Raw genomic sequence first — 15,649 nt, 5'->3', positions numbered from 1 at the left:
ATTGTTGCTCTCTGTTCATGCGAGAAGGACCAGGGAAGGGTGAGAGTGAAGGAATAAGCACTCTAACAAAATACATGGCCAATATTCACATCTTCAGATACAAAGATGATACATGAATATAAACAGGATAATCATAGTTAGCGAACCGTAACTTTTCCATTGACACCTTCCATGATATACTCTGTATAAGAGTTATGGAAGTGTGGTAACATCAGTGATATAAATGGTCACCTTTCTTAACCACAGCATCACACTGACAGAATCTCTGGTCAGAGATAGAATCATTTGCGGTATTAAAGACAATGTATTAAGAGAGAGCCTGCTCCGTGAAGCTGATTTAACTTTAGAAAACGCTCTCCAGATCCGCAGGGCAGCAGAAACTGTGAAAGTACAAGCCAGATATAGCTGAATTCACCAGAAGGGGCTATCTATGTACTAAGCACAAAAGAATACAGCCAGAATAGGTCAAATCAAAGAGTGCAACCACTCACTATGAAAATCTCTGCTAGTGGGGAGATAGGGTACAGACTGTTATGTCCAAGGTGTGGATCACAGCATGGCCCCAAACAGTGTTTGACTTTGGGAAACTGTGACACATATGGGGGGTGCAGGGAATCATTTTGCAAAATGCTGCAGATCCCAAAGACAGAAAAGTCAAGTGTCTGCAGCTGAAGACAACCGTGTTGAAGAGATGTACTGGAATCAAACAAACTTGATGAGAGGGACTGGATACTGCTTATGAAAGTGAATGAAACAGTTATTCCACCCAGACTGGACATAGGAGCTCAGGTTAATATTCTGACTGAACAAGATTATGAGGGACTGAAAAAAGACCAAAACTGGGATCAACAAAAATAAAATTAACCATTTTTTCTGGAATAAATGTACCAGTGAAACGGAGGTTCACTGCTAGTATCAACTATAAAAACACCACATAAAGGTTCCCTTCACTGTGATACCAAAGGAGGTGACACCAATTTTAGGCCTGGCTGCCTGTGAAAAACTCAGGTTCGTACAACTGATGCTCTCACTAAAAGTTCATACTGAATGTGGCTATGAGGCACTCATTCGGGAAAATCATGATCTGGTGGGTTGATTATAGGGTGAGCATACAATCCGGATAAACAAACAGGTCCCTTCATTTATCCATCCATGTAGAAAGGTGCCATTTGCACTCTGTGATTAACTGAAGGTTAAGCTCACAAGGATGGAAGCAATGCAAGTAAAACAAAAAATTGAGGCATCAATGGAATGGGTGAGCTCGCTAGTCATTGTGAAAAAAAACAATGGCCAGCTACGCATATGATTAGATCCTAGAGACCACAGCATGGTTATAAGAAAAGAACACTTTAGACTGCCAGCTGGAGAAGAGATTATGGCTCAACTTGTGAATGCACAATATTTTATGCATCCTCAGTATTTTGGCAGCTAAAATTATTCAAGAAACCTCAAAGCTATTACATTTAATACCTCATTTGGAAGATTCAGATTTGTACACTTACTCTTCGGCATAGCTCCAGCATCAGAAGTGTACCACAAAGCCTAATATGATCTATGAACATATTAACAGTTTCAAAATTAAATGGATGACATCACCACCTGGGGTAGACTTTAGGAAGTCTTGGATGCAAGCAGTGCTGAAATTTGACACTAAATACGGAGAAATGTGTTTTAGGGGTTACAGAATTGACTTTTGTTGGAGATATTATTTTGAAGGAAGGTGTAAGACCTGATGAGACAAAAGTTTCAGCTATTGAAATGATGCAATGTCACCAGGCAAAGAAAGATGTCCAAAGGTTCCTGGAAATGGTTAGTTGTCTTGGAAAATTCATACCTAATCTACCTACAAAAGTAGCGTCTTTGGAGTAATTGCAAGAGAATAAACGTGAATGGTACTGGGTACAGGAGGAATCATGGCACAATTTGAAACAACAACTAATACAAGAGCCAGTGCTGCAATTCCACACACCAGGCAGGCCTTTAAAATTTCAGCAGTCTGTGTTAGGTGCAGTGATTCTACAGACAAATGAGGACTTTTGGCAACCAGTGACATCCAAATCACTGACTGAGGCAGAAACCAGATACACACGAAGAGCTTTTAGGAATATTGTTTGCCTGTGAGACATTCAATCAATATATTTATGGCCAGACTGTGGAACTTGCAGTGGACCATATACCCTAGATAGCGTTATTTAGAAAACCATTAAATGACTGTACCTTAATGATTCATAGAACGATGATAAAGCAGGAGCAATATGGTTTGGCTGTGACCTACATGTCCAGTAAATTCATGTTCACGGCAGATGCACTTTCTAGAATAGTGACTCCTGCTACAAAATCAGAGAAGACCTTGGTGATAGAGATGCAAGCCTATGTAGATCGGACTGTAAAGTCAATTCCCGTAGTAATTAACAGGAAATTGCAAAAAATAAGAGAAGAATGGAGAGTATGGCTACACTTGCAGCTATGCAGTACTGGGAGTTAAACCTGTCTTCGTACAGCTGAGTAGGGAAAGCGCTGCAGTCTGGCCACACTGACAGCTACCAGCTCACTGTCGTGGCCACATTTGCAGCATTTGCAGTGGTGTTCGGAGTGGTGCATTATGGGCAGCTATCCCACAGAGCACCTCTTCCCATTCTGGCACCGTGGGTTGTGGGAAGGGGGCGGAGGGTGCGGGACATTCTGGTTCCTCTCCCAATGACCCATGATGCATCACTTCACGTCCCAGCAATCTCTCTGTTTCCATCCACGTTTGGCACCATCTTTCAACGGTTTCTGTGCAGCGTGATCTGTGTTCCATTTCGGTCTGCAGGAAATGGAGCCCAAACTGCTGAGGAGTATGCTGACAAGTCTCGCCATCTCATCACATTTGGCAGTTGAGCTATTCCTCAAGATCCAAAGTGACAATGAGGAGTCCGACGATGACAGCGAGTCGCGTAACACGTACAACACAAAATTGCTTGTGACATTCACAGACATACTCAGCACCGTGGAACGTCGCTTTTGGGCTCAGAAAACAAGCACTCAGTGGTGGGATCACATTGTCATGCAAGTCTGGGATGACGAGCAGTGGCTGCAGAACTTTCAGATGAGAAAAGCCACTTTCATGGGACGTGTGAGGAGCTCACCCCTACCCTGCGGTGCAAGGAAAAGAGATTGAGAGCTGCCCTGCCAGAGGAGAAGCGGGTGGCTATTGCAATCTGGAAGCTGGCAACTCCAGACAGCGACTGACTGGTCGCGAACCAGTTTGGAGTGGGAAAGTCTGCTGGAATCTTTCCAATTTTTCCACATCCTTCTTGTAGTGTGGGGCCAAAAACTGGACACAGTACTCCAGATAAGGCCTCATCAATGTTGAATAGAAGGGAATGATCACATCCCTCAATCTGCTGGCAATGCCCCTACTTATACAGCCCAAAATGCCATTGTCCTTCTTGGCAAAAAGGGCACACTGTTGACTCATATCCAGCTTCTCGTCCACTGTAACCCCTAGATCCTTTTCTGCAGAACTGCTTCTTAGCCATTTGGTCACTAGTCTGTAACCGTGAATGGAATTCTTCCGTCCAAAGTGCAGGATTCTGCACTTCTCCTTCTTGAACTTCATCAGGTTTCTTTTGGCCCAGTCCTCTAATTTATCTAGGTCCCTCTGTATCCTATCCCTACCCTCCAGCGTAACTACTACTTCTCCCAATTTAGTGTCATCTGCAAACTTGCTGAGAGTGCAGTGCACGCCATCCTTCAGATCATTAATGAAGATATTGAACAAAACCGGCCCCAGGACCAACCCTTGGGACATTCCACTTGAAAATGGTTGCCAACTAGACATGAAGCCGTTGATCACTACCCGTTGAGCCCGATGATCTAGCCAGCTTTCTATCCACCTTATAGTCCATTCATCCAGCCCATACTTCTTTAACTTACCGGCAAGAATACTGTGGGAGACCGTATCAAAAGCGATGATTTTTCCAAGGACCGAGGTGAGGCTGACTGGCCTGTAGTTCCCCGGATCCTCCTTCTTCTTTTTTTTTAAAAAATGGGCACCACATTAGCCTTTTTCCAGTCATCCGGAGCCTCCCCCGATCGCCACGAGTTTTCAAAGATAATGGCCAATGGCTCTGCAATCACATTTGCCAACTCCTTTAGCACTCTCGGATGCAGCACATCCAGCCCCATGGACTTGTGCTCGTCCAGTTTTTCTAAATAATCCTGAATACTTCTTTCTCGACAGAGGGCTGGTCACCTTCTCCCCATACTGTGCTGCCCAGTGCAGCAGTCTGGGAGCTGACCTTGTTTGTGAAGACAGAGGTAAAAAAATCATTGAGTACATTAGCTTTTTCCACATCCTCTGTCACTAGGTTGCCTCTCCCATTCAGTAAGGGGCCCACACTTTCCTTGACTTTCTTCTTGTTGCTAACATACCTGAAGAGACCCTTCTTGTTACTCTTAACATCTCTTGCTAGCTGCAACTCCAAAGTGTGATTTGGCCTTCCTGATTTCACTCCTGCATGCCTAAGCAATAGTTTTATACTCCTCACTTGTCATTTGTCCAATCTTCTACTTCTTGTAAGCTTCTTATTTGCATTTAAGATCAGCAAGGATTTCACTGTTAAGCCAAAGTGGTCGCCTGCCATGTTTACTATTCTTTCTACACATCGGGATGTTTTTTTCCTGAAACCTCAATAAGGATTCTTTAAAATACAGCCAGCTCTCCTGGACTCCTTTCCCCCTCATGTTATTTTCCCATGGGATCCTGCCCTTCAGTTCCCTGAGGGAGTCAAAGTCTGCTTTTCTGAAGTCCAAGGTTCGTATTCTGCTGCTCTTCCTTCTTCCTTGTGTCAGGATCTTGAACTCAACCATCTTATGGTCACTGGCTCCCAGGCTCCCATTCACTTTTGCTTCCCCTACTAATTCTTCCCTGTTTGTGAGCAGCCGATCTAGAAGAGCTTTGCCCCTAGTTGGTTCCTCCAGCACTTGCACCAGGAAATTGTCCCCTACACTTTCCAAAAACTTCCTGGATTGTCTTTGCACCGCTGTCTTGCTCTCCCAGCAGATATCACGGTGATTAACATCTCCCATGAGAACCAGGGCCTGTGATCTAGTAAATTCTGTTAGCTGCTGGAAGAAAGCCTTGTCCACCTCATCCCCCTGGTTTGGTGGTCTATAGCAGACTCCCACCATGATATCACCCTTGTTGCTCACACTTCTAAACTTAATCCAGAGACTCTCAGGTTTTTCTGCAGTTTCATACCAGAGTTCTGAGCAGTCATACTGCTCTCTTACATACAATCCAACTCCCCCACCTTTTCTGCCCTGCTATAGAAGATCCAGGAGGGTTACGGAGGAATTGAGAAATGCAAACAATGAGCATGAGAGGTGATATTTGGCTGCAGATCAATCACATAAGAACATAAGAATAGCCATACTGCATCAGACCAAGGATCCATCTAGCCCAGTAGCCTGTCTTCCAACAGTGGTCAATACACAGCATTACTAATGAAGTAGGAAACTGCTTTTCATGATTCAAATACAATACATGCCAACAAGCAGAGCCACTGAGACCTCATCTAGTTCCACAAAGGCCTTATGAGAAGGTCGGCAGTGACTGATTTACCTGGCAATCAAAAGACTATTTAATAATCACATTCTATTATTCTCTGTATCCAAAAATTTGCACACTGCATAGTACTAATAGTAAGTCAGTGATAGCTGGCAAGAAGGGAATCTTTTCCAGATATGGATTTCCAGATGAAGTCTTTAGTGATAATCAGCTGCAATTTTCCTGTGCACATTTTAGTCAATTTTTTTTAGACTGGGATTTTAATCACAAAACATCAAATCTAAATTACGCCCAATTGAATCAATCCATGGAAAGGTCTGTATAGACAGTAAAGAACCTTATGAAAAAGATATTTGACTGTGGGAATGATTTTCATAAAGCTTTATTGATTTACCAAAGTACAGCTCCGGAGAATGGCTCTTCTCCAGCTCAGCTGTTAATGGGAAAAAGGAGCAGATCTAATTTGCCAGTCACTGAAAACTTGCTGAAATCTCACGACAATGAAACCATATGGATGATGAAAGAAAATGAGAAGTGGAAGCCGAAATATTATTTTGAGAAAAGGCCTATGTTCTCCCATCTCTTCATCCAGTTGATGGAGTGTGCCTGAGGAATCACATCTCTTATACTTGGTACCATTAGAGAACAGCTGCATCCTAACCTGGGGGCAGGGTGGAGTGTGGGGAGTGGCCATTTAACTAGGTGATGGTCCACTTGATCTTGTTGTCATTTAGTTGAAGTGTTGTTTAACCTTTTCTCTGAGGAACAGGTTTGAGGCTGCTTCCCCAGACTTGGAACATGTTTTATATCGTAGAAGCTTATAATTTTACATACAGTGTTGCCACACATATTTTACCAGGATGATAATGATCAGCAAACCTTGAGTTTTTAAACGATAGCTCTGAAGGCATAGTTTGTACAAGATTTATCATGGTCTTATGAAAGGGATGCATATAGGGATACAGACTGTCACACCATTAAATCCAGAGCGTGATTCTGAGCTTTTCTCCTCACACACACAACTGATAAACTTATGTTTTCTTCTAAATGCAAGACAAGAGTCTCCTGGGGCCCTGAGCACAAGCTCATAGTGCCTAGGCCTTAACCATGCCCACGTCATGGGCCTACAGTACTTAGGCTTTAACACTGCACTGAGCATGGGCCAATAGTGCCTAAGCCTCAATCCTGCACTCCTGCTGTTCATGTCATTCCCCCGCTCAGAAGGGAGGTCTCTTTGGGGGGAAGGTGCCCATTCTTATGCTCCTGGCACACACAGAGGAGTTAGATATAAGAATAAATCCTTTGGCTGGAAGGTTGCAGCTTAACACAGCTTTAATGTTTAGAATCTAGAATGATAACACACAAGGACCCAAAACAGAGAGAGACAAAACAGACTGCTCCCTAAAGCAGAGATGCCCAGGTCAACCCACTTTGCTCTAGGCTGTTCTCTGTACATCTGTCTGCTGCTGGACCCAGATCACACACTTCTCTACAGAGCCCCCTGCCTGCCTGCAGGACCAGGAAAACCCTCATTTACAGTGACAGCTTACAATTCCAATACAGTTTTCAATGCACCATGCACATGATGGATCATTTTGGAGAGAGCTGGAAGTGAAACAGAAATAGATTCACAGATGTTAAGGTCAGAAAAGCCCATTGTGTCCATCCAGTCTGACACTGTATACGGATTGGAGAACTGGGGGCAGGATGATACCTGACACTCTGTGCAGAGCTGAGATGGTGCTTCCTGACCTCTCACTGTGTATCTTGCTGTAATGTCTACTGATGTGATAGTCTCCAATTGATGTCAGGGGAGGGGGGAGCAGGTATCTTACAGCGCCCCCTGGTGTCTGTCACAGTCATTGCCAACTCCATCCCTGTCCGTGGGCAACGTCACTTACAGAGGTGGGTGACATCTGGCCAAGCTGACCCTGTAGGAAGGTGCCTAGATGTCACCCACTGGCCAGGATGTGAGACAGGCCCCTTTGGACCTGATCCATACAACACGAGTCTGTTACAGCCCCAGCTGCACAGCCTGGCTCTTTAGCTCATGCTGTAGAGCCTCATGCAGTTAGTTGTAGAGAGCCCTGGATCACGCATTGGCTGTGTTTTCCAAGGTGGTGGCAGGCACAAAATCAAGGCCTCTTCTGCAGTCGGGAAAGCAATGTGGATACCAGTGGGGTTACCTCAGAAGTGGCCCTGCTCTGCTGCAGGCTCACCCTGCACTGGTATCGGGGGCACTTGCACCAATGTATGGTCAGAGAACCGACAAGGGGAGGAAATGAGGGTGGATACACGGAATATCACAATGATAGAAATTCCTAGTGCCAGGCCTGGCAGGCGGCAGAGCAGCCTGGGAGGGGTGAAATCCTCTCCTGTCCCTGGGGAGCTGCTCTGGCTAGGAACAGAGTGAGTCAGGTCAGACGATGGATGGGGCATGTTCCCTGCACTGCCGGCCCTTCACATAGTCTGGGGAGTGTTAACCATCCCTGTTCTCTCCTTGCAGGTCCCTGCCCGAAGTGTCCCCATGGTGACGTGGTGGCAGCTCTGTGTGTGTAACCTGGGGATCCTGCTCCTGACGCCATGTTCTCTCTCTGGTAAAAATGTTTGAATCCCAATTATTTCCCTCCCTGTCCCCCCATGTACGCTGCCCCCTGCAGGGCTGAGGTAGGGGCATCTGAGGACCACTGACTTTTCCCCCATTCTGAGTCCTGCAGAGTAAAATGGTCAGGCCCAGGAGGCTGTGGGGAGGGGATGACATTGGGGTGACCGCGGTGTGTCCTAGCTCTGGGTAGCAGGATTGTCAGATCTTACAGCAAGTCACCCAGCTCCTGCTGCCTCTGGATCCTTTCCTGTCCTGCCGTGGGACCTGAAGGCACTGTGCTGCTCCACCTTCCCCACTGGGAACCTATATTCTCATGGCCTGCAAGGCTGAGACCTTCTCAGCTGCCTGAGGGATTGGAGTGCCCAGTTCCCACTAGGATGAATGGGAGCTGCAGTGTCACCAACCCCAAGTCTTTAACCACCATGACTCAGGCCTCAAAAATTAGGAGATTGTCTGAAAAAATCATCAGATTTTAAAGCCAAGCCAAACCAACATTACCTTTCAGGGTGTTCTCGTTTCCCTTGTTTTTGAGGCTTTGGTCACACTTGGGTCAGATTGGCAAGCTTTTCTCTGCAACCACTAGAGCTAGATGCTGACTTTTTTCTTTTTAAATGAAGCTGACATTCTCGCAGGATCATGTGGCTCCAGGAGCTGGAGCTTTATGAATAACACACGGTTGTCCAAGAGCTGGCTACACTGGTATCAAAAATCTCCTTTGTGACTTTGAAAATCTGACCTTTATCCCTCCCCAACAGTAACCACACAGTGCTGCAGCTCGGCAGTAATTACTCTACATGCCCCATGGTGGGATGGACAAGCCTGGAGACCCTTCAGACACAGCTATTCCGCAGACATAAATCACCTTCAGATGCTTAATTTCCTGCAGACGCAGATTACCGGAATGGTGAATCCCCATCTGAGTCAGTTTCTGTTTGAGGTATTGAATCCATGGAAGGGACGTGCATCGGCCCAAAGGTCCATCAAAGATTCGATACCTCAGGCCAGGTAGAAGCCCTCCGAGGTAGCCCCTCAGCAACCATTGTGGGTCGATGTGAATCTGAAACTTGGTCATCAAAGAATTGCTTGCAGTGGAAAGAACTTGTAACTGGGTGCCATGGGGCAGTGCATTGGAGGACTAGCTTGTGTCAACTGTGGTATGACTGCACTGCTTCCATACTGAGAGTAACTCAATTGAGCTACACATGACTCAGCCTCAGGAACCTTCTGTTATGAGCTACGTATGACTTAGGGAATTTTGTTTAGCTCAGTGATGCCCTGTCTTCTTTCCTGTCACTCACTGCATGTCTGTACCAGCTGAGCCCTGACTCAGTCATGCTTTGGAGGGAAAGATATGCCCATCACACATTATTGGTGGCATTATGGCCCTGCGGCCAAGTCCAATGGACTGCACCTCCTCTTGGGGCAGTATAGCATAATTGTGAGGGTTAAGGAGGGGCCGTCCTTAGGTTCAGAACCATCTGGCCTAGTGGCTGGAGTCAATAGGATTGCCCTTCAGCACAGGGCAGTATGACCTAATGGCTAGAGTCAATGGTACAGCACCAATAGGGCTGCCCTCCTGTGCAGGTCAGCATGCCCTATTGGCCAGAGTCACAAGAACTCCAGTGCAGGGCAGCATGGTCTATGGGACTAAATAAATAGGAATACTGTTCTGAGTAGGGCAGTGAATCCTTGTGGCCAAGCAAGGGATAAAGCTTCCTAACTGGTTGCTTGACCTGGGCTTGAGAGAGGAGCCAGGCAGCCTCCAGTGTATGTTCATATATTATACTCCCACCATACCCTGTAGCACTTTAGCTCTGCTCTGTTTCTTATCCCTTTCTCATTTTACTAACAAACACATCTGACTGGGCAGAAGCAACACACAGAGTCTTTGACATTTGTCCTCACACATTAGTATAAGATATAAGAATATATAGTTTTTCTTCGAGTGCTGTCCCTGTGGGTGCTCCACTGTAGGTGAGGGTGTGTCCCAGCTCCGTTTGTCGGAGATTTTCGGTAGCAGTGCCTGGTAAAGACGCACGCACTCAGTTAGGATCTCCCATCTTGTTGGAATCTTCCTGAGCGTGTGTGTCCCCTCACCCTCCTCAGTTCCTTCTCAACCGTCCTCGGCCGAAGACGGGGCTCAGAGCAGTGCTGATCCTCTTCCCTGGTTTTTGAAGGAAACAATTACAAAGAACCTAGAAATAGTTAGTTAGTAACATCCCAGCCAGGATTGGCTTTAGATATTTTGCCACCCCAAGCACGGCAGGCAGGTTGTCTTCGGCGGCTTGCTTGCGGGAGGCTCCCGGTCCCGCGGATTCGGAGGCCCGCCTGTGGGAGGACTGCTGAAGCCATGGGACCAGCAGACCCTCCACAGGCAAGCCGCCGAAGACAATCTTGCCTGCCGCCGTGCTTGATGTGATGGTGCCTGGAGCCGCCCCGATCCCAGTTGTTTCCCTTCCTTTAGAATAATTACTTAGTTTTAAAAAAATCCCGTCAAGTTTGTCTCCCACTGAGACACTGTCCCCTGATATTACTAGTGCAATAATGCCAGGGGCTTCAGGATTCAAGAAATGTGCTTTCTGTCAGGACTTTATGCCAATGTCCTATGGATACTCACGCTGTGTGAAGTGCCTTGGCGAGACACATGCCCCTGCCAAGTGTGTCCACTGCACAAGCCTCAAAACCAGGGCTGGTCCTGACAGGGACCTGCAGTTGAAACTACTTCTCATGCAGAAATCGCTGCAGCCGCCTCTGGAGACGGGCAATGGTAAACCCTCTCCCTCATGCTCCCCGGCCAGGTCCGAACCGACTGGGAGCATGGCTTCACTCTCTCCGGAGCAGAGGCAAGAAACTCTGGAGCTGCCTATGGAGCAGGGCAGTAAACCTGCTCCCTTGCCAGGTCAGAACCGACCGGGAGCCTGGCTTCACCCTCTCATGTGAAGAGGCAGGAAGCCCTAATGTCTCCTCTCAGAGACACTCAAGAGGGTAAAGGATCTCCTGCAGGGCCTTTACCCTTGGTGCTGTCAGCTCTGTGAGCAGGCAACTCTGACCGCCCATGCACTTTACAAGCAACTCTCACTGGGCTCAAAAGCAGGGACCTGACTTCCTGCAGAGGAAAGCTCTCCTCGGCCTCGGTTCCCCCGGCACCGACAGTGGACCTGTTATGGACAACGAGCCTGCCTACTACCCCCTAGCAGATTCAGACCTCCTGCAGGGCTCTCACAAAGGGCTGTCAGCTCCTGCAAAAGTGAAACTAAAATCAATCCAGTCTGCCGCTCAAACTTCACACTCTGCAGCACACCAGCCTAGGGAGCAGCAACAATTCCTGCATAAGCAGGATATCTCTGTGGCCCCTAATCTTGACTCTCTGCTTGGGCCAGGGAGCACTCATTGTTTGAACAGCAACTCTCCCCACATGACCTGACAATGAGAAAGGCACACAGCAGCCAGGCAGAGTTCTCCCTGACTGAGTCTTCCCCCCACCACTGGAACCATACATCCCCTAAGACATGGGGCATCATAAGAATCAGCCTCAGTTTCCCTACTTTGTCCCCCAGTGGCCGGGACCCATTTTTTTCATACCTGGTGCCCTGGCCTCCGTGGTACCCGTAGTCGGCTCCTGCCACTGCTTCTCTTTGAGCCCCTTCTACTGGACTGCAAGCTTGTCCTACGCCTATATCCCCAGCTCTATCAACATCTAGAGCTCCTGAACCCCTTCCTGAAGACGTGAGCTATGAACTCTTCCCTGTTTTACTGGCTCCTGCCTCGTCATCAGCCATAGAACTCGTCCTTATGCCTCCACCTCCACGAAACATGGACGACTTTATGCAATTCCAGGCCATGGCTACACCGGCGCTTTACAGAGCTGCAACTTTCGCGCTCAGGGGTGTGAAAAAACACCCCCCTGAGCGCTGCAAGATACAGCGCTGTAAAGCTCCAGTGTAAACAGTGCTGCAGAGCTGGGAGCGCGGCTCCCAGTGCTGCAAGCTACACCCATAAGGGATGTGGTTTACGTGCAGCGCTGGGAGAGCTCTCTCCCAGCGCTGGCACTCCGACCACACTCGTGGCAGCGCTTTGAAATGTCAAATGTCAAATGTAGCCATACCCTCAGGAACTTTTTTAAGAGAATGGCACTTAGCCAGGACATCCCTTTGGAGGAAGTCCAGGAGACACAACATAGGCTTCTCAAAATCCTCCAGCCCTCTGCACCTTCAAAGATAGCACTACCCATAGAGAAAGCTCTCCTAGAACCAGCTGGTGCTCTCTCACAGACCACGCCTCCATTCACCAACATGCAAGAAAGCTCAACATAAATACTACGTGCCTGCGAGGGACATCGATTTCTTATTTTCCCACCCACAACCCAATTTTATTGTGGTTGATGCAGCGACGCACAGAACAAAGCAGCCATGCTACCGGTCCACTCCACAGGAAAAGGACCTCAAATGTCTTGACGTTCTGGACCGCAAGGTTTATAGTTTTCTACTTTGCAATTTAGAATTGCAAACTTATTCCACTCTCCTTGCAAGCTGTGATATGACAACTACAAGAAGCTCTTTGATTTGCCTCCCATATACCGGAGAACAGGAGAGCGGACTTCCAGTTAGTCCTCGTCAAAGGTCAGTTGGTGTCTAGGATGGCACTACAAGGATCCATGGACATGACTGATCCAGCAGTTTGCACCATTACAGTGGTGATGCGCTGGTCATGTCGGCTCTTGCCATCCAGTATCCCCAAATATTTGCAGTCCAAAGTGGAGAGTCTCCCCTTTGACAAAGATAACCTCTTTTCAAAAAAAAAAATCTTTTACACTATGAAAGACTTTAGAGTCACTTTGCGCACGTTGGGCATATACCCGTCCCTCCCCTGGAGACAAGGGTATCAACTTCAGCAAAGGCCCAGCACATAACAATATCACCAACCCCAGTCCAGACCATATGACACTAGGAAAAACCGCAACAGACCTCCTAGACGCAAGCAAAACCAGGCGCAGTCTACTACGTCCCACCATTGGGTAATAAACAGTTTTGAAGTGCTGGTTAGGGATATATGCAGCTATTCCTTGATTCCGCTGCCTATTTGCCCATTTGGCTACCGCCTCCAGACTTTCCACCATGTCTGGCAACAGATCATGTAGGACCTCTGGGTCCTGGAAATAGCACAGTCAGTTTACTCTATACCTTTCTATATTCCCAGCCCACCCTTTCTCCTTCCCTGTCCCTCTTAGGGACCCCGCTTATGAGCACCTTCTCTGCATGGAGGTGGCTCATCTTCTCCACCTAAATGCAGTTGAACATGTGCTGACGCAATGTCGGGGAAAAGGATTCTACTCCCAAAAGAAAAGTGGGAGGTGGAGACCTATATTGGACCTATACCAACTGAACAAGTTTGTACATGTACAAAAATTCAAGATGGACACATTGAGCACAATAATACCCACATTGCACAAGGGGATTGGATCACAGCCCTCACCTTACAAGATGCCTATTTCCATATATACATTCATCCAACCCCACAGACATAGTTTCTTCATAACACTGACTCCACTACTGAATGTATTGGCCTCCCTACATTGGTAGACAAAATCAGAGAATCTATGCACGGATGTTCCCTTCCATCCACACTCCCCTGTACTCATGCTGACCATGGTCACTTCCTAGATAGATTGCGAAGCACACTAAGGTGACCACAAGCAACGGAGCTGCTGGTCCCTGTCAGAGATGGATCTGCACATCAATCTCCTAGAACACCGAGCTGTCAGGCAGGGAGGAGCACAATCTCACTTCCTATGCCCAAGGTCCATTAAACTATGGAATTGGTGCATACATCATCACATAAAAGTCACTGATTCCTAACTGCCCACGTGTCACAACACTACTGCCAACACACTCAGCAGACACTTCTCTGAGAAACACGAATGAGAATTACATCCCTCGATACCCTGACAGCTCTCCTCCCACTGGGGCACTCTGTCGATAGACCTGTTTTCCATTCCTCAAAACTGCAAATGCCATCTATTTTGCTCCAGAGCAGGACTCAGAAACACACCTCATTCCTTGGAACAACTCCCTCATGTACGCTTTTCCACTGATTCCAGTCATATACAGGGTTCTATGCAACATCACAGAGGACAAGGCCCAGGTCATACTTATTGCCCCAGCATGGCCCAAGCTACGCATGCCCATCTGTCGTCCCCGTCCTCTCCCCGACAGACCTCATCTCCTCTCCCAGAACTGCGGTCGGCTTCTTCATCCACAGCTCTGGAAACTCCATCTGACTGTGATGTTCTTTCATGGTTTCAATCCCATGAATTAGCCTGATCTGTCCTCCTGCACTCCTAAGATTTACCTGCAAAAGTGGAAATGCTTCTCCATCTGGTGCTCCCACAGATGCCTAATACCCCAGACTGCAACTCTCCCTGACGTCTTAGACTATCTTTTTGAACTAAAATAGGACGAGTTTTTACTGTTACAGACATATGCAAGGTGGCCATGTGGACATTCGATCACACATTTGCCAAACATTATGCTGTTACATGGGATACCACGGCAGACACCAGAGTTGGCCATATGGTACTGTCTACCTTTGTTCTTCACACAAGTCCAAAATCCCACCAACCATAGTGGGTATTGCTTCACATTCAACTACAGTGGAGCACCCACAGGGACAGCACTGGAAGAAGAAGAGAAAGTTACTCACCTTGCAGTAACTGAAGTTCTTTGAGATGTGTGTCCCTGTGGGTGCTCCACTCCCTGCTCTTCTCTCCTCTACTTTGGAGTACTAGTAAGATTTCTCCACAGTAGAGAAGGAAATGAGGAGGATGTGGGGTGCACGCGCTCAGGAAGATTCCAATGATACGGGAGATACCAACTGAGTGCGTGCATCCCAACCAGGCACTGCTACCAACAATCTCCCATCAACGGTGCCAGGACGCACTGTTACCTACAGTGGAGCACCCACAGGGACACACATCTAGAAGAACTTCAGTTACTGCAGGGTGAGTAACTTTCTCTTATGAAAGTATCAAAAATCAAATGGGCAAACAAGACGCAAAATTCTATCTGGCAAAAATACGGGCCTGAATCCTACATTGTTACTAACGCTCCTAACAGAAGTGCAGGGGGTGGTCTTTCAAACTCGCACTGTGTATCACAGTATCTTCAATGTATGCTTCTGTGTACTGATTGTGTGGCCGCAGGATCTGGTTCACCAGCCCTGGAATATGGTGACTGTCTTGTGCAGCCCAAACAGCATTGTCAAGAATTGGAAAAGGTCAAATGGCGTAGGGAAGATTGTCTTTGCCCATGAGTCTGGCATCAGGGGTATTTGCCAATACCTTTTTATGAGATCAAGGGTGGAAAGGAACTTAGCCACCCCTGCTGCTCCAGGAGCTTTTCTACCTGGGGTGTTGAGTAGGAATCAAATTGGGAGATGGTGTTGACTTTCTGAAATACAATACAGAATTGGATGACTCATCTGGTATCGGGACC

General features: G+C 47.2%; 1 protein-coding gene across 1 annotated transcript in view; it reads left to right on the top strand.

Annotated features, from left to right (window-relative positions):
• Positions 1-15,649, top strand: part of LOC115641515 (butyrophilin subfamily 3 member A1-like) — a 90,472-nt gene that overhangs the window by 12,249 nt on the left and 62,574 nt on the right. The window contains exon 2 of the mRNA XM_030544720.1: positions 8,061-8,151. Coding sequence (XP_030400580.1) covers positions 8,082-8,151 — 70 coding nt within the window. The 5' untranslated portion in view covers positions 8,061-8,081. The remainder of the gene's footprint in view (positions 1-8,060; positions 8,152-15,649) is intronic.

Source organism: Gopherus evgoodei, unplaced genomic scaffold, assembly GCF_007399415.2.
Source record: "Gopherus evgoodei ecotype Sinaloan lineage unplaced genomic scaffold, rGopEvg1_v1.p scaffold_35_arrow_ctg1, whole genome shotgun sequence".
Lineage (NCBI taxonomy): Eukaryota > Metazoa > Chordata > Testudines > Testudinidae > Gopherus > Gopherus evgoodei.
The sequence above is the reverse complement of the archived record's forward strand: the minus strand, read 5'-3'. Positions and strand labels throughout refer to the sequence as shown.